At 46.7% G+C, this 24,473-nt stretch overlaps 3 protein-coding genes across 3 annotated transcripts; 2 read left to right on the top strand and 1 right to left on the bottom strand.

Moving 5' to 3' along the window:
* Nucleotides 1-3,160: 3,160 nt before the first annotated feature.
* F4812DRAFT_450651 (ras GEF) lies at nt 3,161-6,866 on the bottom strand (the record flags this gene model as incomplete). Its single annotated transcript, XM_047936113.1, has 5 exons — nt 3,161-3,188; nt 3,246-3,516; nt 3,576-3,792; nt 3,845-6,157; nt 6,213-6,866. 5 exons carry the CDS (start codon nt 6,864-6,866, stop codon nt 3,161-3,163), a joined length of 3,483 nt encoding a protein of 1,160 aa, XP_047791894.1.
* Nucleotides 6,867-17,883: 11,017 nt separating this feature from the next.
* F4812DRAFT_335862 (fungal-specific transcription factor domain-containing protein) lies at nt 17,884-20,506 on the top strand. The gene is made up of 3 exons (XM_047931595.1): nt 17,884-20,065; nt 20,128-20,333; nt 20,409-20,506. Exons 1-2 carry the CDS (start codon nt 17,916-17,918, stop codon nt 20,264-20,266), a joined length of 2,289 nt encoding a protein of 762 aa, XP_047791893.1. The 5' UTR covers nt 17,884-17,915; the 3' UTR covers nt 20,267-20,333; nt 20,409-20,506.
* An 833-nt stretch (nt 20,507-21,339) lies between these two features.
* F4812DRAFT_423743 (glycoside hydrolase family 16 protein) lies at nt 21,340-23,763 on the top strand. The gene is made up of 2 exons (XM_047933777.1): nt 21,340-22,474; nt 22,600-23,763. Exons 1-2 carry the CDS (start codon nt 21,980-21,982, stop codon nt 23,221-23,223), a joined length of 1,119 nt encoding a protein of 372 aa, XP_047791892.1. The 5' UTR covers nt 21,340-21,979; the 3' UTR covers nt 23,224-23,763.
* The last annotated feature ends 710 nt before the right edge of the window (nt 23,764-24,473 follow it).

Below are 24,473 nucleotides of genomic sequence, written 5' to 3'. Positions count from 1 at the left end.
TTTACACCTATATACCTCCCCCATGTTTGAGGTTGGCACACACGTTACCCATTTATAATCGGTATACAACCCCCCCCCCCCCCCCCCCCCTTTTTCTTTATCCCCGATACCTCAGGTTAGGTACCTACCTACCTGACCTGACCTAGGTAATCCAACATACATACATACTGTACCGGCACGGAAGCCCAAACCCGCGTATAGCAGCCAATAACGAGCCGGCTGGGCATGCGGCCGACCATATTGTCCCTGGGGTAGCACGGGAGCTGGTGAGACATGCATGTATGCACGACTTGCATGTCGCGCGCGCGGATGACCGATAGATATGGAGGTATGGAGATCCCAAACAGTTACATATTCTCGTAGGGAGGTGTACTTTGTACAATTCACAAGACCGAAAACCAGACTAGGCATGCACCCCATACGGTGATCGCAGAACCAGTACCATGTAGCTAGACACATTTTCCAGCCGTGCCGTAGGGTAACCCCTCCCCTCCACCCTCCCCCCTCTCCTCCCCCTCGACCCGTCGGTTGCTGGAATCTGGCTCTGCATGTATGCATGTATGTATGTATGTCATGGGCAAGTGGGTGGGCAAATGGGTGTAGCGCATCGGCGTTTGACTGGCGGGAATTGGAAGCTTTGCATACCAGGTATGAAGGAGTCGGCTGCGCGATGCACGCACGGGTCGTGTGTCCCAAACGAGGGGGGATACCATGAGGACGTTCAGTTTGGGCGCCGGAGGAGCTTGTTTTCTCGAATGCCTGGCGATAGCGGATTGCGGGACAACGCAGGAGGGGAAAAAATGGATATAGTAAAAAGAGAAAAAATGTCAGGGAGAGAGTATTATCTATCTAAGTGCCTAACCTGGCCTAATATTATCATAGCAATAAGGACAATTGGAGATGAGGTTAGTTATATATTATATGTAAACCATATAAGACATTAGAATATTCATCGTGATCCTCAAGTACATTACATGCTATAAATAAAACCCGAAAAGGTGGAGGGGGGGAAAGAGAAAATAAATGTGATCTGATATAGACTTGTCCATCACGATCTCTACCTACATCACTAGACGCACCCTCATCAACATCCTATAAAACATACCTAACCAACCAAAGGTCCGCAAATTATAAACCCCTTCTTCTTTTCGTTTACGAAACGGAGCCCGCTGGGTACACGAAATAAAAACCGTATCATACTTTGAATACTTTATAAAAGAAATCCAATAAAAAATGAGAGAGAGAAACACATCTAGCCAGCCCCATGCAATAAATAACTGTGCGCTGTCGGCAGGCAGCTAGCCAGCCAGCTGTAATGCGGGCGAGTGGACTTCGTTTTCCAATGCAGCTCATACTAATCCTTCCGCACTGGCGGGCCGAATCGCTCGTGCGACGGCATGTTGTACATACGCGTGGAATTCCGTCGTGTATAGTATAGACAAAGTACTGGGTACAGCTACTTGGCACAGCTGGTACAAGTTCGCATCTGATCCGAGATCCACGGTTTAGACCCCCAGGGAGGTTTTAAATGTATACAGAATTTAAACAACCCCCTATCCATATCGCGCGTTAGGTAGTCTTTAAGCCTCAAGGATCTATGTATCTAAGGTCGAGCTATAGTAAGTGAGTGAGTGAAGCCTACCACAACAAAGGGACATGAAAGAAAGAAAGAAAGAAACACCAAGTACTGGTAACACGTGTCCAACATTAGATGGTTGTTATAATAATAAAGAACGAACGAATTCATCCTCTACCACAAAGCAAAGCACGTTTTGGAGACGTACATATCTTCGCGACTCGAGTACCTAGCTAAGGTAGGCAGTTTTAACCGCGTACGAACCAGCTTTGAGCTAACAACTTGCTGAAAGTTGGAGTAGCGATATCCTCCATCCAGAGCAGAGCAGATATGGACCTCAAAAAAAAAAAAAAAAAAAAAAAAAAAAAAAAAAAAAAAAAAAAAAAAAAGAAAGCTCCGGAAATAAAAGTAAGACACGCGAAAAATGTATGCAAAAGTACGTGACCAGTTTTTTTATCCATCCTTATTCGCTCCCTAATCCGGACACCTCTTGACTTGATCCATGTATGTATATGCCCATTGTAGCGCCTGAGAAAGGATGCAGAAGGAAAAAAAAGAAAGGGGGCTGACAACCACCAGCACCTATCAACGTATTAATAGTAGTACCATAAAATATCAAACTCAACAAAAAATTTTATAATGCAAATTATGTCCCAATGGGGGGTCGTCGCTTAGGACTGATCGATCTATGTATGTATATAGCCCGGAACAAAAGAACAACCACCTGAATAGGCGTGTGGATTCGACGTTATGCAAAGCCGTCCCTGTAAAAGGCCCCCCTATATTCCCCGTGAATCTTGTAAAGTACATCCTTCCACACAGAAAAATAAAGAAACCAATTAAATACTTGTCTGAACAGCAAATCAAGTCTACCTATGCGGTATCGATGCATCTTGTCTCAAGCCGGGGGCCACCCTTTGGAGAACTGCCTTTTATTTGGTCTCCCGTCGTATTCTTTCGCGGATATCCCATTTCCATTTTGTGGTTTTTGTTTTGTTTGTTTCTCGTCATCACATACTTCGTTACCGTTGCCTTCGCAATAGCTTTCCGCCATCCAAGGCCCCGGCAGCAAATTTAGTTCCACCCTTAACTAATTCTTCTGTTGCATCTACCTGTGAGCGCTCAGCATGACCTGACGGCACTGCCAGATAAATAGATATTGCTCCTGTACCTCACCCACGGTTGATATTCAGTTGAGTAAGGTAAAAACTGTGCAGCTTACCCCCTCGTTACGCTTATGACCTGTTAGCTCCCAATATAGGTCAAGTTATGCCAACCGACCCTTGCCTTTTGTTTTTTCTTTTCTTTTCTTTATTTTTGGCGTCAACCACGATTCCCTTGAGCTTAAAACAAGCCCACGTAAAAGTGCATTGAGGGCTCTCAGTTAGATCACAAATATGATCCTAGACACGCTGGTTCATATATTCGCGGCCAAGATAGAACGAAGCATCACGGCGGATGCTCTTTACATCCTTATGCCATAGAATATATAGCTCGAGTAAGCCTTCTTACTATTATACACAGCTCAGTTTGAGATGTCAAACGGAGCGGTGCGAAACACAGCTTGTCATAGGGCAAGCTGGCTCATAGGAAGCCAGACTCAGCCAGGACCCTATCGTACCAATGTAAGCCTCTATATAAATCAGATCGGGTTTATATGCTGACGTACCTCACGATCTTTTCGTCTTCACGCTCACGTGGTTCCACGTTCAAACTCTTGTCATACATCTCATGTACATCCCCAGCTGCTTGCATGTTGCTCAAGATATAATCTTGTAATTCCGGCACGGGCTGAAGTGAGTAAGGCGAATTCTGATATTGCTGAATGTCACGGATAACTTCCGCCGTCTTCGCACGCTTGGCAAAATTAATCATATTCGTCTTCTTAATAATAGAAGGAATACCATCCTCAATGAAAGTGAGATCGGTGAGATATACACCTGTAAGATGTGTCAGTATGTATATGATAAGGAATGCGCGTATGGGTATGGGAACATACCGAAGAAAGGAATGCATGGCGGATTTGCAGCATGCAAAGCCTCTCTATACTCGCCAAAATTCTTCGTACTCGCCATTAGACGGCGCATCGTCTCCAGAACAGCTTGAGTCCGGGCTGGCACCTGATCCCAGGTTCTCTTTAGACGTGCGATGGGGGCGGTGCCTAGAGCAGAGATAATCGACGTCAAAGTGGAAAAGTTATTAAGGCTCCGGCATTTCTAAAAATGATTAGTATTGCGTATATAAGCAAATCCGGATATCAAAACTCACATCAGCAACTGAGACGAAATGCTTTATGACGATCACTCGCTTCTTCACATCCATCTGAGCCAGGATCATCTCGGCAACCCAGTTTGTCATTTGATTTGAATGTAAAATGAGTGCTTTCACATTCGGTGCAGGTTCGGGTTCGTTTTCGCCCACCTTCTTCTGCCATGTCTTGTTGAGGCATTCTGTTGGTTTGATCTTGCCATATAGCTTAGACTCGATGATTGTTAGCTGACGGGCGAATTCAGTGACGTCGATGTCGAGGAATTTCAGCTTTTTCATATTCTTGGGCATGATCGGCGGCGGAACATTGTTGTTAAATGTTTGTATCATACGTTTGGATGATATTTCTTTGCCACTGAGTCGTTGGTCTAGGACGGCCATGAGGTTATTGGCGCCGGGAGTCTCCGTAGATTTGACAGTATCCCTTGCAAATGCGTATACATCGCGGATCAGTTGCCTCGTTTCATCGGTCGGCTCCTCCATCCAGAAATTTTCGAACCAAGTCTTAATGATATTCACCACGCGGAATCGGATCAGCTTTTGCTTCCGGTCTCTCCACATCTCATAATCGGTATTACTCAATCCTTCTGGTGGTTGAATATTGAAGCGCTTGACTAGAAGCTCGAATAATTCTCGAGCCGTGGTGAAAGACCTATATGTTAAAAGGAACGTGTTATTGAAACTGAAATCAGACTTGTCGTGTCTCGTGAGTTGTTCAACCAATGCCAACAATGAGCCACCCTTGACTGCCGGCTGGGGTGCCTTGAGATCCCAGGACAGGTCATTCTCAAGGTCAAGCCGTAGGAACGGTGGCGTTTCCTCGACTGGTTGGACGACGGGCGGAGCAATAGAATTCTCTCCCAATAGCTTCGCGACCTTGGACAAGTTACCGGCCTTCCTAGGGAAGTTGGTGGTCTCTTCAGGATAGGAGGCTGAAGATATAAGAGGAGGTCTGATGTTCGCGAGGAGGTAGTCCGAGTCCGAGCGAATATGCATCGAATTGGAAGATAACATCGGGTCTCTTCTATGCGGTCCTCTCTGTAGGCCATCTTCCTGCATGAGAGCTTCATGCTGCTGCTGAAGACTAAATTGGACCTGTTCAGAGAGGAGCTGGAGGGAAAAGCAAATGTGGGAAGAATTCGTTTCCAGAGTCCTCGCACACTGCCTGACATACTCAAGCCTGCCTTCCAATGACTCCCCTCGAACCTCAGACCATTCATCACCTAAGGGACCGGCAACAGCCTGACATCCTAATATAAGGTCCGATATATTGTCGTAAAGGCTTTGTTTATAGGTGCTAAAGTCGGCAAGCTGAGGCGTCTGAAACGTATTTTCTAGCGATGAAAGGTCAATAGATTCAATCATCGTAACCCAAGGCTTGAACATGTCTAGAACTTTCCCGCCCGCAATGCAGACGTTGTTACCGATGAGCTCATGCTTATATGGCGACACAATCTTGTCAGATAAACCGAGATATTTTTCCAGCTCCCTGATGCTAGAGACTAGCATCCTCTTATATTCATCAAGCCTTTCGAGAAGGTTCCCATCTAGTATCGCGGATGGCTCGGCGTAAGCCTCATCGTCCTCCAAGAAATTTGATGTGATAGGGTCGCGGGGACCAAGTCCATTGTTTTGCCAGCTTCCTCCGGTTGTGCTGCCTATGACAAACCCAGGAAATAACCGTGGGATCTCTTCGCCTCTCTGCTGTCTCGCGACTTCAACAAAGCTAAAAACTCCACCGAGTACACCGTCGGCTTCTTGCATACACTTTTGCACAGACTCAGCATTCGGCCAATCAGCTGCGGCTATATGAGAAGATATGACAAGTTTAGAAAACTTTGACATCATGTCTCGGAAGTGAGGATATAGCGCCTTATTCGTCGAGATGATGGAAGGCTGACCAGAGTGGTTGTCGGTAGTGCCAGAACCAGCAGCTAAGAGCAACCGCAAATGATCGGATATATCTTCTGCACGCGCGACGTATTCAGACCGATTATTGCTTATTATCGCATCTCGGTAGCGGTCGATAGCGCGCTTCATATTTGCTATGAGGAGGTTCCACGATAAAGGCTGCGCGCTACCGTCGTCAAAGAAAGAACGAGGTATCGTGGCTGCTTGGGGAAGGTTAAAACTAGCGCCAGTGAAGGAGGTTGCGGAAGCCAGCGTCGGTGCTAAACCACCTGAAGACATGGGTAGGTTGGTGTTAATGTAAGTTCCAACCCGTGATCGTACCCCCCCCTGGGAACCATTCATCGAGTCCATAGATGGCGAAGGAGAGACTCCCACACTATCGTAGCCACGACGTCGTGAGGGCTATATAACGCAATGTGAGCTTATGACATACGCATGGAATATGTGATATACTTACCAAGGAACTCATGGAACTTTTAGTGAGCAGTTCACCTTCGAGTTCTGAAACAGACGTTGCTTCCGAGTCTTCATCTTCATCTTGCATCAAACCCCTCGCCATTAGCTCTGGAGGTACTCGCGTTTTCTCGACCATATTTACGTTCATTCGATCCCGCGGCCCATTTTCGTTGAAAGAAGTCGGCGATTCTAACGGAAGCTCTGAGCTACTCTCTCCAGTCATAGTGTTGTAATAGAATAATCTGCCGTCGTGCGTGGCCTGAGGTATCCAAAAGTCGGCGCCAGATTTTCTCGATGGCCTCGTGCCTTCGAGGGGTAACCCGTTTAAGTCATCTTGATCCGACTCGTTGTCATCCTCGAGGTCTTCGTCATATACCACTTGGTCCTCTAGCTCGTCATCTCCATTGTCACCATCCACGTTCTGCAAATGCTCGGGAATCTCTTCGGGGTTTTCGATGATCTGACAATAGTTACTTGGAAACCAACCGCGGACCCCATTGATCACGCCGTCCCACCATCCGCTTTCTAGCTGGGTAATGACCTGAATTATATCGCCTTCATGAAAACTCAAACTTGTTCGGTCATCGGCCTCGTAATCGTAGAGTGCTCGTACATATAATGTGCCAGGAGGCGCGGTACCTAGTATGCCATTCATGGTGTATGGGTAAGCACGGTCACCACTGGAACGATCCAACGATGCCGGGTTTCTAAGCTCGATAGCGGAGTCGGGGTTCTTGTCGAGAGTGTTGGATCGGGACCTGTTCCGCGAACTGTACGTGTTATCTTTTTGGGATGTTACTATAGCCGACACTGCGGACTGTGTCATGAGCATCGTGACGTGGGAGGCGCCAAGCGTGATTACAGAGAATTCGAAGAATAATAGTATTAAATCATGTCCGAGCCAATGTGGAAAGGGGAAACGAAGTCGGACGAGATCAGGGGATTAAAACCCGCGCGGAATTAGCCTGCTAGAAGTCGCTTCGCGATCAAATATGAACAAAGGCCGGAGTAGGGGAGTAGGAAGGCACGCGTTGACTGATACCGAGGCTGTCGTCGCTACTATCGTCGCTACCGTAGTCGAAATAATAAACGAGAAGATGAATTGCGTGTCCAAAACGATAGACTTAGAAGAGAAGTAGAAAAAAAATGATGACGAAACACAAAAGTTAGAATTATCTAGATGCAACGAATTTCGCAATGAATTTTCCGTCGTGTCGACCTCTCTCAATCGCAACTTATTGCTATGGTTCCAATTTGGCTATAAGCGCTAAGGGTCTTGCTGCTGGAGTAGACCAAAGGTTAGAAAAGATGTGAATGGTGGAAGACCCTTCTTACTGGGCGGGTAAAGAGAGTGAGGTAAGGTAAGGAGTTCAATTCGCTGACGAGATGGGCTAGTCGGTCATCTCAAGGACTGGCTCGTGGGGTGTGTGGCCCAGGCTAAGCTGAGGGCTGAATGAGAAAGTCAGACCTGGACAGACCTAGATAGACCTTAGACAAGAAGGCAACGACCACAATAACTGTCGAGTGTCAAGTTGGGTTGCAGCCTATAGGATTCAGAGCTTGTCTTGAGGGTGGTGAAGTGTAGTTAATCGGCGAAAGGGGGGGGGTGTGTAGTTTTGGACCATCCAGCCGATAATACATGTGGATAGTGGATAAGGACGGAATTAAGGTAAGGTAAGGTTTAATTCTTCTTGGGAACTCTGGGACGTTTGGGACATTTTGGGGCTTTGGGGCTTACTCTAGAATTAATGGGTGTATGCAGGCTAGGTTACCTTAGGTAATTTAGCTACTATAGTATAATAATATGGTAATACCTACCTAGACCTAGGTACCTAACCTAACATGACCTCCTAACCTAAGATAGGTATCTATGGTAGGCTGAGTCTCTAGTACTTGTTAGAGATCTGAGTCGGGGTCTGCTTGTTTCCTGATCTCCCGTCAATGGTTAGGTACCTAGTTGTAAAACGTTTTAGGTAACCGTTATGGCAGGTTAATAACACCGAACTAAGCCGCATATAGTAATAGGTAGTATAGGTATGATCCTAGCGTCTGTACTATGTAGCGAGAGTACCTAACCTAGAAACCCCTCTTTCTTCTTTTGAATTGGACCCCTTTAAATTTTCCCGCCTGCCGAGAGCAATCGCAATTGCAATCGCAAATTGTCGTACGTCTGTCTATACCTACCCCCTTTCGACTGTTTGCGCATTTACTATATCTACCTTAGGTAAGTACAATGCATTATCTTTGACTCGATCTAGACTTAGGTGAATATATGGTATGTACTTCATGTAAGGAAAAGAGCTTTAAACCATGTGGCATGGACCTAAGGTCACTAGGAAATATCGCACATGTAGGTACTGTGTACAAGGGGGCCAAGTTCCACATGTATCAGGTGTCTTATGTACGTGTATAAACTTAGCATTGGTATCCATATCTCAACGTACCTTAGGTAAGTGCTACCTAGGTATGGAAACGTATTGTACGGTAGCACTCGCATTTCAAAATATGAAGACACCTGGCGTGCTTGAATATCCCTAAGCATGTATCGGATCTTAACACCTTCTACGAATAGAAGGAGTATGCAGCCGAGGAATAATTATCGATTAGATACCTACTTTAATCAAATCAATTCCCCCTCAAGCCAAAACGTATCATTCATACCTTACCTCATGTAAGTTGACTCTCGACACCTGAGCACTTTCTGCATCAACTACCTATCATATTACTACAGTGTACAATACATGGAGAGAGGTAACACAATGCATAATGCATAAAACAATTTGTTTTCCCCTTCGTGTGTCTCGGCGGACGGCTCATTCGAGATGCCGGACCCAAGGGGGAGGAAAACAAAATAAGTTTAAATCTAGCGAAATTTAGACAGAGGCAATCGAATAGAGCAAGGGTCCTTTTTTTAGGGAGAAAGAGCGAAAGAGGGAATGGCCAGATGACAGTCTACTTTTTCCTATTAACACTGTACTCTACACAAGACTCCGTACTGAAAACGACATGGTCACACTGTAAAAATACATCTTTTTTTTTTCTCCTTCCAACGTTTAAATATCATAAAAGTGTGCGCATGTACATATGATTTATACATGGCCTTTAGGCACGGGTAAATCAACTTTACAACCACGGGAGACATCTTACCATCTTATCCCGGGGATGTAGGAATAAACTAATAGCCAAGAAAAATGTTACAAGATCATATCGGTTATATCGAAGAGAAATGACAGGTATCATGAATAGTCAAGTCAGAAGCTGGCTGGCTGGGCTCCTCTCTACTGTACTATGTAAGACTCCCATTTGAAGGAAGGGGGGTAACATGGCTCTCACGAAATGTCGAGTATATGCATGCAAGCTGCAGCAACCTCGTGCTCATAGCGCTTGGCGAACCGACGTTGCAATACGCGTACCGAGTACACAGTATAATATGTACGAGTAACGCTACCTAGATACTCAGGTTAGGCATTTGGCCTCGGTGAAGAAGCAGTATCATCAGTATATAGTACTTGATATACGTTGCTTCCTGCGCACCGAATACACGTGGAGTCAGAGGTTACGTTCGTTTGTAACGATCCTAAAGACGTGGGATCTTTATCGCATGCTAGGATTCATACATACCTGTCTGTCCTGATGGTATGTATGGCTTGGAGCTTAGAAGTAGCCCGTCGGAATATTTCGAAGACGCATGGAAGACTTGGATGGAAGCTTTCGCCCACGGACACCCATCAACAAACACCAAGCATTGACGCCCTACTGCAGGTTAAGACGGAGACTTGCTCATTTCATATTAACCCTAGCAACCACCGAACATATCCCTGAATTACACGGCCCTGCCGTTGCCAAATTCAAGGACGAAAACGAAACTCGCTAGACTAGCCCTCCCGTTAAATTACCTTGTTAATTAGAATCTGGATTCAGCGACTACTACATAGTTACTCACGCCCATGCTCACGGTCAACAGATCTACCAGATAACAAGCACCCTTGCAGCCCCTCTAGAGTCTAGACAGGACTGATCTATCCGATCAGAATGACCGTAAGATATCACGGTTCTGCCGATCGGCGTGGGAGCGCACCGGCATAAATGAGTCTTAAGTACAGTAATCCGGCGACCTTTCGTCCTGCCGGAGTTAGGAGAACGTTGGTAAGGGGGGATTAGATCCTCAAAGGCCTCCATTCTGTTGCATCTCAAACTGATCTGAATACGGAAGTCCAACATGATGTAAGAAACCCCAGATCATTGGTGCTGTGACATGTTGCAATATAGTAGCATACCAGGTAATAATGAAGTAACGAGGGGCAGATATATTTGATTCATGACTACCACTTAGACAGCTTAAACACTTATTACTATAAACCGCACCATACCTAAGTGAGCTATGTAAACCGACTAAGAGAAAAGAAAGGGAAAGAAGCAACCTTGGAAGTCCAAGATCTCAATCGTGAGTCCCGCATAATAGTGTCTTCCAAGGAGGAAGTCGTCGAGTATCAGCCAACCCCTCACATTGGCCAAGAAGGGCAGGCATCATCGCCCCCAAAAATCCTCCAACCCTCCTTTTCCCCTATGACGACCAAAATAGTTGTCGAACCATTGTCATCTGCTCGATCCTGCGACCCTTGACACAAGATCGGGGAGGGCGAGCTCTTACATACAGTTCTAAGACTTCTTTGCCCCCAATTGGCCTCCCGCTGCTCCACGTGGGATTACATTCTGCAATCCTACGAGATAGTCTATGCGATTAACTACACGTCGCATCGGCGGCTGTAGCTATACGTACTCGCGTATGTACGTCAGCCACCGAATACCTACCTGACTGTGCTACACAGTCAGACAGAGGTCGTGGAACATGCAATGGTTCGGGTCGACGCGACGGGAACTGCGAAACTATCCTTCTATCGACAACCACCAACGGCGCAAGTGACATATCAAGACGCACGCACGCTTACCTTGCCGAAACTTAAAGAGCGCCAGCCGCGATGTCTTGTTCCACGAGTTAAGTAACATGGCTTCCATCTTGAGTGTCAGCTGGGGACCAAAAAACGACACGTTTAAGCGCATGATCTCAACGATCTTGTTAGAACCTTGATGGGATACAACTCGTCGGATTAGGGAGCAGTTCGCCGCGGGAAGTGATTTCCCGCAGGTTTGCCTACCCGCACGGATAGGCTTACTTGCCTATCTCAATCACACATCGTGAACGGACCCGTGCTGTTTGCGACAGCCGGAAGTGAGAGAGCCATCTTAAAGATACAAACAAAGTGACTTTAAGTGCAGAAGTCCGAATCTATGATACCGCGAAATTGTCCTCCCCAGATGAGCCTTGGCGGATATTTCGGATAGGTACGCAGCAACCACTCCCCGAGTGAAAAGACCTGGATCTCGCCTTAGGTGCAGGGATTAGGATAATATTCTTACGTTAGACGTCCCGGCAGTCGTATCATCGTGGGTATAAGCCAGAATATAAAAATGCGGCGCAAAAGTAGATACGAACGATCTTCAGGGGTGCGATCGATGGGATTGATGGGATTGCGGCAAGATAGGGAAATAGACTGCTGTCTTTTCTCTGCTTGTGCCCTCAAAAATGTCCGACACTTCTCCTTCCCAGATCATTGGGACGCCAATCATTAAAGAATTTTCCATTGCCCCATGTTCCTGGAGCCATCGAGCAGGGCTCATATCGTCCTTGTCTCATATTTGTCTAGTGTACTGCTATGTAGTCAGTATTGTACCTCTTATGTCGTTCCTAAAAGCAATGGGCCTAGAGGTATCATCGTGATGAAATGTGAGACCCGGGAGTCGCGTCAAGTGGATCCTCGAAGAAATTAAATTAGTTTCCTCTCCTATTGACCTACACTAGACCGGCTTGGGCCTGACGATCGATGTTAGGTTAGCACACGTGGAGATCACCGGAAGAGTCCCGCGAACCTCGCCTTTTCCAGTTTCGAGCTATTCCGGTTCTTGATTCAACTATATAAGACGCGCTATTATGAGAATCCCGAGGTCCAAGGGGAGGGGGGATGGGGGTCAATAAATTCTAGTATTAAACTCCCAAGCCCACGCACACGGAGAGAGACAAGTATGTGTGTGCATATCATTCGGTTCCAATGTCCCCCCGTATTTCCCCTTATCAATCAGGTCTGCAGATCTCTAACAGGTACCTAGATAATGCAGCGCTTTTCTCTGTTTTTGACGGCCCCAGCCGCAATTCTCCAACTTCATGTTTACATAAAAGCGGGAGCTAATCAAGACGTCCAAGTGCGGAAGATCTGCTGTACTCCAGAATCAGGTGAAGATGCAACTTACGAGCAAGTGGACTAGCGGAGCCCATTAAAACAAAGAAACTATTTCCCTCCGGCGACTTTTAGTGTTGTGGATATGGACATGCCAATATGGATGTGGATAGTATATACCACTATGTAAGCTATGTATACTCCACTCAGGTTCCAACGTCGTGTGTCAAACCTGTTACCAGTCTCGGTTTCTGCTACAATAGAACAAAGCCCATACCGTCTAGAAATGCTAAGACACCTGCTTGGTGGTCAACAACACGCCGGCATCGTCGAGTCTTGCTTCTCGAAACAAGGATGGTGATCCTCCATAGCACTTATTCCCAGGGGTTGAGGTTGAGTGTAACGTCGGGGCGTCTATTAGGCGTTTCGTTGTTGCTCTTATGTCCTTCTACTTGCAAAGTATGGGTTTATTTTAAAGAACGAAGCTGTGTCCTATACCTCCGCTATTCAGCTATAGTAGGTGTGAGGTGACCAGAAGGCCTCTCACGTCCTGCCACGCGATCACGATGAACGGAGAAGGTTTCCGTCGAAGCATCAAGGGGTGGGTTTTCCTACTTGTCCCGTGATGTCGAGGGTATCCAGCATCGGGGAAAGCTCTCAGCGCCGTGGGGCTTTGTGGGCCAACGGACTTCCGGCTTTTTACAAGAGCTCGCAAGGGCGGGCGTCCTGTTAAGGTAATTTACGGGGAACGTTTTACGATTTACATAAACTCGTCGACAAAAAGGGGAAATGTTCTACGCGTAATATCATCGGCCAATACCGAGATAAGAGGGTTTCTTACCTATGACGTTAGAAAGGCCAAAAATAAACATTTGATAGTTGTCAAGATTTAACTAGTAAGTTACCTATGGAATATAGATACGCCAATGAACTTGTAGGGTATCATTTGCAACAGCAAGAAATAATTACGAATAAGGAAGAAAAAAAGAATTGCTCACATAGGTCCTCATACCAGTATCTCATACATATTACGCACATCCTACAAAGTACATGATTCGTGTCCAGATCAGTTCTTTTAGGAATATAGGAAGTATTGTAGCCAATAATATGAAGAATTCCGTTCTACGTATTGTACATGCTGTACCTAGCCCTCCCTCCCTACCTACCAGGTACCTACATAGACTACGTACATTAAACAACTAGAAGCAGACAAGCCAGCCCCTCATGAAAGCCGTCGGCTGCCCCGCTCTCGACAGTCAACCCCTCACCGTCTGTGAGAGGGAACGAGGAACCGGTGAGGTAGGATTTTGCATTTCGGCAAACCATAATGAAAGGATAACTGGGACCACCTTTTCGCGGAGACGCACCCGATGTTTGGAGGCTCTAGAAAATGTTCATCATGATCACGATGACTTCCCGTCCAGTGAAGTGGTGAAGTGGTGATGGGAAGGGATAAATCATTAAAAGCCAAGTTCTCAGCGCTTCTCCAGCAGCGTTCCACCACGTTTCATTCCGTCGAAGAAAAAAGCATGCATTTGCATGTATGTATGTATGTATGTATGTAAGTACCTAAGGTAAGGTATGTATGTCGTTATCTACGCCATCTACGTTGCATTGAAGCCATACCTAAGTTTAGGGTTAGTTCTGTATAAACTTAATACCTAAGAGAGATTGTGTCCCTTTTTTGGGCAGCGCACTAGCCTTTCGCTGCTCCAGTTTCTTGCATATCGGAAGCGAGGCGGATGGTCAGCTTACAGTCGGCTGACTACTGAACGGGGAGTCTCTCAGACTCGTAGACACTATTTTGGGACAGGCCGTTGAATACTATGTATACCTACCTACATGCTGTTACACACACCTACTTTCATGTTGGGGATTCCCACTACCTGCATCAGATACGTATACGTGACAGCATATACTAGACATACCTCTCTCTATATCTTCGCGTCATATCTAAACTGGATTTTGTTTTTTTTTTGGCTGCCCGGTGTGGAGAGTCAGCATGGGCGGGTATAAGTAGATAAAATAAAAGACCTGATGTTAAATCCTTCGCGGACCATTTTTGATTCCACACACTCCCAAGACGTTTTCAGGTGCTACAAATATTAACAGATGACACAATTTATGATTATTACGATAATGTTTGTTTGCGCTGACTTATTATAAACTTAGATTAAGCAGAATTAATAATAAGAGTGTGGAGGGGCTTTTATGGCGAAACTTTGGAGGCTGATGGCGAAGAAAGTGGGATGGAGGGGTTAAAAACTTTAGATACCTAGACCTAGGTAGGTACCTCCAGGTATTCGACCAGTTCTAATTTGTACCTAAGGTGGTACCTAAGGTATCGATTATCTTTGAAAATGCGCCAAAATGGATCCTTAAAGTTGAAGGCGCATCACGTCAAAATTCAAAAGACGTACACCAAAAAGTAACGAGTAGCTGAATAAGATGAATAAGACTGATGCAAAACGCCATAGTTCTACAAATAAATCCATCTCATGTGAAAAATTCTTAAATATATTAGGTCTCGTTTAAAGCATCCAATCTCAAAAGAAAATTTGTTGGATCGACGCGGAAATGAAGTGGTCAGATCCCATCAGATTAAGGATTCTTTGCTATGATCCGTGACCTCCAGGGAGGCACTGATTCGCCGCAATGCATTAGTCAACCCGTGATACGGTTTAGATGGAGGGGCAAAGGGATCTCTTTATTTGAAATTTTATTTTCCACTTTCCACTTTCTACTCTCTACTTTCTATTTCGTACACGTTTACGAATTACCTAGTACTAATGAGATTCAAAAAGCAAGACATTGCTAATTTCACCTCGGTACTAATAAGTAATAAATAATTTAAATTGCAAGACTTGGAGAGAGACAAATACCGCGACACATCAATGGATGTCCAGTTGCTGCTTTTGCTACTTTTGCCGAGCAGCGAACCAGCCAGCAGTCAGGCCTAGGAGTTTTAACCATCTTGGGTACCGGATTCATTATGTAGAGCATTATGTAACTTATGTAACTAATGCTAATGCTAATGCTTCGCTTCTTTTTGACACGACTTACAGACGGGGTCACGGGTCACAAAATTGAACGTGGCACGCCAAGACGAAACTGGAAATGTGATGTGGATGGAGACACGTCCGGACTCCCTGTTCACGGACCCCTCGGCGATGCATGGCTCATGTTCCAATGCTGTCAACATCGAAGGCTGTTCTTTCATTCTTCTAGTGTAATTGTTCCTTTCATTCCCCGCCCCCCCTTTTGTGGCTGGAGATTCGAATTGAATTTCAAGCTGACCTACATCCTGGGTACCTGAGTAATCTTGGTAATCTTGCGTAAATACGTATCTTCTAAATGTAGCTTTTTTGTACATCTTCCCCGCCAAAACATCCCACCTGATTTTTCTTTTTTGTCCTGCCAGACCTTTTCGGCTTTTTTTTCTTTTTCAATATGCCCCTCGACGCCCGCGATGCTCGCGACGCACCATAAAAAAAGAGGTAGCATAGGTACCTAGAACTACCGAAGCAACATGCCCATGTATTTTACACTAATCTCCTTCCAAGAACACGTTGGGCATTCTTTAATGCATAACACATGAAGAACCGCTTCAATGCAGAACTAGCATATAATATATTAGCGGTGTGAATAAATAACCTTGTTTGCACACCGCATCGATTGACGAGTACCAGAAGGGTCATAGAGAGGTAAAGAAGGAATACAATCGTTAGGTACGCGAGGTAGCGTCTTCTGAAAAGCCTAGGTTAAGGTACTCCGAAGAGAGGAAGAAAAAAAAAAAAGCTCTTAAATCCCCACTAGAAAGTCACATCCCCGGTTGCCCTGTGAAGCTGCTGCAATCCACCGCCAAGGTACCCGTAAAGCCCTGCATAACACCGCTAATTACAACACCAAGCACCCACCTCTAAGAAACCCGTGCAGCCGGCCCGCATCCACTCGCTTGACTCGATCGGGCCATACTTATTCCTACTTTGCCTGCGGCGCAACTCGCAACTCACCACCTTGACCAAAAAAAGCCACAAACCGCTTCACCTTCCTAGTAAACCCCCCCTTCCCTCCCCCAACCCTACCCACTTTGCTGTTGCTAATCCGACTGGTCCTTGCAGGTTATCGGTGCTCGTGCTTTTGGTCCCGCCCGTTAGTAACGTCTAGCATCGTCAGCTATCTTCTCGTACCCAGCCGCCTAAATTTTAGCGTGTCAGTACGCGGTATCAGGTACGTACTGTTTTGTTTCGCTCAATCAGGTGGGGTTCTTGTCTCCAAGAATTCAATTCCAGCCAACTACATACATAGTACCTATTCCGTACCTACCTAGGTAAATAGGTACGCTAGGTACATCACCTGTCTCTACTGGACATCGGTCTCTAAACCGTACGTACATGTACCCAACCTGTTTCCTATGTACCTATTCCCCCTCCCTGGCTTGCACTAGCCACTTTTGCATAGCACAGCGCAGCACAGCACAACGCAGCGCTGCAAAGAAGAGCAGAACTTCCCGCACAGCGCATCCAATTTTCCCTCCCTCATTTTGACCCGGCATTGTCCCTCCTTCGCTCCCTCCGTTCCTTTCCCCCTCCTCCTCCTCCTAAATTTCCTAAACTTTCAACATTTTTCTTCCCGTCTACCTTTATCAACCCCTCGAACCCCTCTTTCATTCATAACGATCTGAACCCGCGCATCGTTAGCTATATTTTTCTGCGTCGTCCAATATAAAGACGACTGCATCATCTCGAACACGTCTGTGCTTCGAGACTAATTCACCCCTCCGGCATAGGCCGCATCATCTTATCACCAAACCCATTCCATGCTCCTTATACCGATACAAATGACCAACTATCATCAGTCCAGTCAAGAAGACACACTTTAAAGCCCACGGGAGCGCGCGTGCGAGCGAGGAGAGCCAGGCGATTTCAACGATCGGCCTGTGAAGGTTCAAGAAGATCAATTTTCGGAGCGTCGACCGTAGTCATTGTTTAAAGCGAGAGAAGCCCATTGACTTTGGAAATCTATTTTTTACCAATAAAACAACCCACCGTCAACCAACGCGACAAACATTTTATTGAAGATGCCGGGCGCAAGCGTGGCAGTCCTCCCCACATCCGCCTCATCAACTCCGGTCCCCCGAAAGACCTCACTCGCGCAACCAGAGAGGAAGTACAAATGCCAGTTTTGTAACAGGGCATTCAGCAGAAGCGAACATCGTAGCAGACACGAGCGATCGCGTATGTACCGCGAAATTCCCCTTTCCATCTAATCTCTTTGATGGTTTCCAAAACCCCTCCGTTCCACGTCTAACCCTTGCCCCCCCCTCTTCCCCCCTCCCATCCGATATCACTACCCCTCAACACCACAATTCCTCAAGCCGATCTTACTTAACGTAGTCAATTGCATTACCTCAGATTCTTAAAAAGCTGACTTGAATTGGAATAGATACAAAGGAGCGCCCTTTCAAATGTATGAAGTGTAGAAGTACCTTTGTACGACGCGACCTTCTTCTTCGTCACGACCGTACCGTTCATGCTAAAGATGGAGGGGTACCTCTCCACAGCGATGGAAAGCGCCGCGCAGGCGCTGGTGTCTCTAAAGCTCGATCCGTCGGTGGTCCCTCAAAATCTTCCATTGCCATTGACACGTCGACTCTAAGTGAACAAATTGAAGCCAGTAGTGAAGGCGCCTTCGACGTCGAACACGCTGCTATGCTGGTAGCCGATCTCCACCATAAAGCCATGATGCGCGACAATGCAAGTCCCTACGAATCTGGTCCCTCGATGGCGTATACTCCCACCAGCGCTCCGATAATGGACCCCGCGGTTACTTACCCTGCCAGCGCTGTTCCGCTACCTCACAGCGTACCCTGGGATTCGTTTGTTTCCCAGTCGACAATGGATGCCAAAGCTCAATCGGTTGCATCGAACGCATCAGCTTCATTCGAGTCGCAACAGCCTTTTGCCAATGTGAGTGCCACTGAGGTCCAACCTGACTTATCCCCTGGTTCCAGCTATAACGGCTACATGTCCACGTCTCACTCCGTAGAAAACTCGCCGTCTCTCAGCACCGGCCCAGCGGCCTTCAACATCCCAAATCCAAATCCATGTGTGCCTCTTATTACGAACAAGTCAGCTAACCCCCCACCCCAGACCTCGGGTGGATTCAATGTTCCTCGAGTGAACAGCGACGAAGAGCGAAATACAATTCTAGATAACATTCGAGCAAACGATATCGAACACGCAATTCCTGAAGGCTTCCGTGTTCCGAACTTATCTTCCTTGAACCGTTATCTATCGACTTATTTTACGCTCTTCCACCACCACCTACCGTTCTTGCATCCTGCATCGTTTAATGTTACCCAGGTATCTCCCGCCTTGCTGCTCGCGGTGCTGTCGATTGGTGCACTTTATGCTTTCGACCAAGACCAAGCTTATATGTGCCATATCGGCTCCAAGGTCTTGGTCAACCAGTTCTTGCAAAACAAGGAGAACTTCAGCTCCCGGAAGTGCCCCCTCTGGACGATGCAGAGCTCACTTCTCAATATGATCTTCGCTAGCTGGAGTGGAGATCCGAAGGGATTGGAATGGGCCTGTTCTATCAAGAGTCTCCTGGCTAATATGGTGGCTGGTAATCGCTATGAGTTGAAACTTCGGCAAGATAGTCGTGAGGGTGCACAGCCGAAACGTGACGAATGGATTGAGGATGAAGGTTGCCGGCGCACATACTATGCTGTCTACATCTTTTTCGGGTTGCTCACCCTAACATACAATCACACTCCTGCCATTAGTTTCAACGAGTTTGAGGACCTTCAGCTTCCTTCCCAGGAGGCGCTTTGGAACTCTAAGGTTACTGACGAAGCTGCTTGGCAAGAACAGTTGAAAGCATCACCTCCAGTTACGTTCATGGTTGCTCATGAGAACCTCTTTCAGGGTGTGATGTTAAAATATAGCGCCTTCGCAACGCGTGTTATGATCAACGCATTGTTCCTCGAAGTGTGGTATCATAAGCGTAGCCCTGAGGCACTCCAAGATGTGGTGACTGAGTACAAGCTCCGAATGGCTCTCGAGACGTGGGAGAAATCTCTAGAACTCTGCGAGCCCGAGGCTGACACAGTCCCTCTCAGCGCACCTCACAAGGGGCATCCCCTAATCTTCAATGCCAAGGCAATGTATCGCAACGCCCGCGCTCGCCTAGAAGTTGACTTGAAGACAGTTCAGGAAGCTCTCCGATACCATGACCACTACGAAGTAGCTGCTGCTATGTCGAATGCACGCGACAGGGTAAAGCGCTCCAGCGAGATGATCAAGGTAATCGACGAGTGTTACAACTGTATCGAGACTGCTGTCCGCCAAGGCGTGCGCTGGGTTGCTCGTACTTCTCCGACCAACTGGAGCATTGAACATCCTCTATGCGGCATGGATCTCATGATCACCCTCACCTTGTGGCTATATCGTCTGGAACATGATGAAGAAGCTGCTTCCGAGGAAGAGATGGCCATGTATCTGAAGGTCAGGAGTCTCTTCGATAAGGATGCGGAGGGTGCCATGAACTCGCAGCAATTAAGTTCGACCGTGGCTCACCTTTGGGGCTCTATGCTTGATGAAGTAGTCGTTTGGGGGTAAGTCGATATATATTCCGAATTTTCTACTTTTTGTTGTACGAGGCTAACTTAGTTTGCAGCATCACCCGACTTATGGGCGAAGCTTTCCGACTTCACTCTCAAGCACTCGTTGGCTACGTGGATGACGTTGAGGCGTCGTCCAACGTCTCGACGCCCTCTATGATTTCTCAAGGGGCCGACGAGGAGAGTGTGTATTAGAAATTTTCACGAGACTCACGATTTTCCTAGTCTTTTGTCTACTAATTAGGGGCGGTATGGGAGAAGTGTACGCGGCATATACCTCCTACGTTTGCGCCTTTCTGTTACTGTCTTATTTTCTCACACTCCGGGGTCTGGACAGGCGTGGGGGTGTTGTTGTTTATGGGACTCGTCGTCTTTCTCATAGTGTTTGCATCCGACATCTGCATCCGACGTCAACTGGTCTCAAGGGGAGGGCCTGGAATTGGGAAGGCTCTCGTGATGACCTAGTGAAAAAAAAGGGGAGGGGAAACCTCGGCGCGCCGCGCGCAATATAATGTGTGATGCAGTTGGCTGGCTGGACCATTCGTGATATCTTCTTTTCCCCTCTGTTCTATTAGCTACGGCACTCTTATTCTTATTTTAATGCTGCTGCTATTTTTTCTCCAACAACTTTTTTTAACCCTTTCTTTACTCTGCCTGTTGTTGTCAGATACCTTGTTCTACATACTGGCTGTCGTTTTTTCCATTCGATGCTTTCCTTGCGCGATCGTCTACTTCTTTTTTTTTAGGTTTCGTTTTTCCGTTCTTGTCTTTTCATTTTTTTCGCGCTTCTTTTCTCGGTTTTTAATTTTCCTAAGTCGAGTCATGTTAATAGAGCTGGCAAACCGAGTATCTCAGGATGGAAACTTGAGACGTGGCAAATCGGAAAGCACAGGCGCGTACACAGATTGAATTAATGCTCTTCGGGTTCGTTTGGAAGTGGTTCTCGTTGAATTATAGATAACTACACACGCGTCAGATATTCAATATATCACATCTCTCTCCAAGTTCGGGTATTTCAGATGTCGCACTGCGTTATTACCGTATTACCGTAATATTGCTATTTTATTGTTATTATCATTATTACCAACGCATATACCTATATATATGTGACAGGGAGATGACTTATCACATCGTCACATATAAAAACATAGAAGCAATCGTCCGACCCGTAGCGCTTGACTGGACGCCACGATGCCCCCCTTTCTTATCTGTGCGCTGCAGGCACCCGAGTGCTCGTTGGTTCCTTACACTTATCCTTATGACCTCGTGATAGGTACTCGGAAAGTGAAATTTGCTGTACATGTGTACAACCCCTTATTGTGCTACCTACATGACATTCAAAGTATCACTGAAGGAGAGTCCCCTTGCGTCGAGTTACGAAGGTACCAGTTAGTTGACCCACGAGGTCCTTCCCCTTCCACTTAGGTTATCTATTCCTGCACGCTTGGAGTTTTTCGGCGCCCTGTCCATGATTTCTGATTATAGTGCCTGCCAACAGTGGCAGGACAGGGCATAGCTTTTTTTTTCTTTCTTTAGAAGGCGTTATCCCTCATTTGAGAACTAATGATAGACTTTATATTTATTTATGGTCACACATGCCTACCTTGAGTTAAGGTATCACTCACTCATCTGCCTTTGCTTTGCTTCGCTTAACGGGTTGCCTCACATGAAGCCAGAAAGTCTCGTTCGAGTATATGAGTTCGATGTTCCTTTGTCCTCCTGCTTCCTCGAGATCGCTTCATCATTCGAGTTCTTCTTGCATGGGAAATCATTCGTGTTCGCGATACTACTACTACCACCACCACCACGAACTGCTCCGCCAGCGGCTCCTCGAAGTGTGCTTCTGTAATACTAAGTACGCGTGCGCATGAGAATAGCTTTTTTCTTTTCTTTTCTTTTTTTGTTTACATGATGGCTTCGACTTCTTTCCGTATCTTAACCCCGCTGCTGCTCGCGTTTTGCGACCTCGCGTTGGCAGACTGCGAATGCGGATATTCGATCACAACGCCTTCGGACGACGGGCGATACGTTTTCACCGACTTGTTAGAGAGCGACTTCGTCCACCTGGATATCGTGGGCGGGGCTGGGGCCAAGGCCTACGGAGGCTACGAGTGGACGCCGCAAGCGTTCAACATGTCTAGCGAAGTCGCGCGAGGTCCTTACGGCCAAGCGTTTACCGTGCAGAATGTTATATCGAACAATATCATCGACGAACAGGTATACAACGGGACGGGGCCCAGAGGTGGCGATGCCGGCCTGGAGCTGGTGGTTGGAAGTGAGATCGAAAATGGCATGGTTCCTTGCGCGGACGCTTCCACGACGGATGCTCATTACTTCCACGGGACTTTCAGGGCGGGCATAAAGGTCACGGATGTTCCAGGCACTTGCAGTGCTTTCTTCTGGGTGAGTAATGAATCGTGAATCCAGATACATAAGCTGTTTAACCTCTATTCGCGGTTATACCTAGGTATCCATCTATATTATATATTCTAAACTCTCGCTAATATGATCTCGTTTACGTTACCTAGTATATGAATGACACCCAAGAAATCGACATCGAGTTTTTATCGTCGGAGTTCGACAGGAGCAACAGCACATTCCCGGTCAATCTCGTCCTACAGTCCGAGGAGTCGAAGAACAACGGGTTCGACGCGTCCGGGACGGGGGACTTCAGGAAGATCCACCTGCCGTTCGACCCGACGGAGGACTTCCACGAGTACCGGATCGACTTCCTGCCGGACCGGGTGCTCTTCTACGCGGACGCGCAGCTGCTGGCGGAGATGAACGGGACGGGGGTGCCGTCTACCCCGGGTAACCTGCAGCTGTCGCACTGGAGCAACGGGAACGCCGGGTGGTCGCAGGGCCCGCCGAAGACGGACGCGGCTACGGTCGTCAGCTACGTCAAGGCGTACTTCAACTCGTCGCTGGCGTCGAGGCACTCCGACTACGCGGTCCGGTGCAAGGACCCGTCCGCGCCCGGGGCCGTCTGTCCCATTCCCGACAGGAGCCCGACGTTCTTTTTCGGAAACGCCCCCGACATGACGCCCAACCAGACTACGTACCACGAGAATATCGGAAGGCGCACAGGGCGCTGGCGCCAGTTACCCCTTGCTGCGGCGATAGCGACAAGCACTTGGGTGGCTGGTCTATAAAACAAGCGAAGAGATGTTTTTTTTTTTCTGTCTATGCTTCCTTTAGATTGGCGTTTTTGAGAGAAAGAGAGGGAGAGGGAAGAACGTGAATGTGATATGAATTGATGATGGGCGGATTGGGATTAGTATATTCTAGCATTTTTTGATTACGGGTGGCGAGCTTGTTATTGTTCTCGTTGTTCTTGCTCTTGTTGCTCTTGTCGTTGTTGCTCAGCTGATATATATTTTACTTCTAGATGTATGATACATTTTTCTTCTTCTTTTTCAAGTCGGGCGCAAGGGGTGAATTCATTCGTTCGATTATAAAATGATAGGTAGAGCATCGCGGCTCTTACACACACACCTACATACCTAACCTGCCTATATTGTATATAGATATCTTCTTATAAGGCCAATCAAGATAGGTTACCTTTTATTAACCGCCTTGCGATATGGCTTTCTATGTGAGAGGTACCTACCTCATATAAAAGTAGGGGTCCAAGCAATAATTATATATATCGTCTAGCGCCAACGAGACACAGGTACATTGCTCGTTTAAATTTGATTGGTTAATATCTTTTCTATTATTCTTAGGACAGTATCTCTCGATCATTTGGAGGGGTTGGCTCGTTGATATAAATTGAGTATGTACCTATATTATTGGAGGCAACGTCATCGAATGATAAAAGAGTCTAGAAACACTACCTACCTACCTAGGCATTTATATCGTGAGATCCCTATCTGCATTATGTAGAATCTAAGCATGTGCCCAAAGTGTAACGTTGCCCATTCGACCAATACCTTCAAGGTAACATTAGATACCTGTTACCTTACCTATTACTTACTTGTAACACACTGCAGTTCGCAAGGGGTTAGGTTAAATAAAGACTGTTGGAACGGAAAAAAAAAAAAAGAAGAAGGGAGTGAGACGACTAGAAAAAAAAAGACGAGATGATATGTCTTACTTGTCCCCCTTCCCTTGGAGATCTCGTGATGCGAAGTGCATGTGTGCGACGGGGCGGACGGGAAGAACCTAACTTGTTACTGGATAAGTATTATGGTGTATTACCTATTACGTAGGTATTTAAGGCATGTGTATTACATAGAGATTCTAAGGGGCTTGGCCCAAATTTAAAGAAAGTTTAGCGTTATAGGTAGTGTATAGGTAATGGTGGTGACACGGCCATTAGAGCTAGCAGCTTAGGTACCTAGGTATTTCCCCTCCCCCGCTAATAAGCTAAGTCCCGAGGTCGTGAAGGCCGGTCGCACAA

Source organism: Daldinia caldariorum, assembly GCF_022478825.1.
Source record: "Daldinia caldariorum strain CBS 122874 unplaced genomic scaffold F4812scaffold_5, whole genome shotgun sequence".
NCBI lineage: Eukaryota > Fungi > Ascomycota > Sordariomycetes > Xylariales > Hypoxylaceae > Daldinia > Daldinia caldariorum.
Note: the sequence above shows the minus strand (reverse complement) of the source record. Positions and strands in the feature narration are given on the sequence as shown.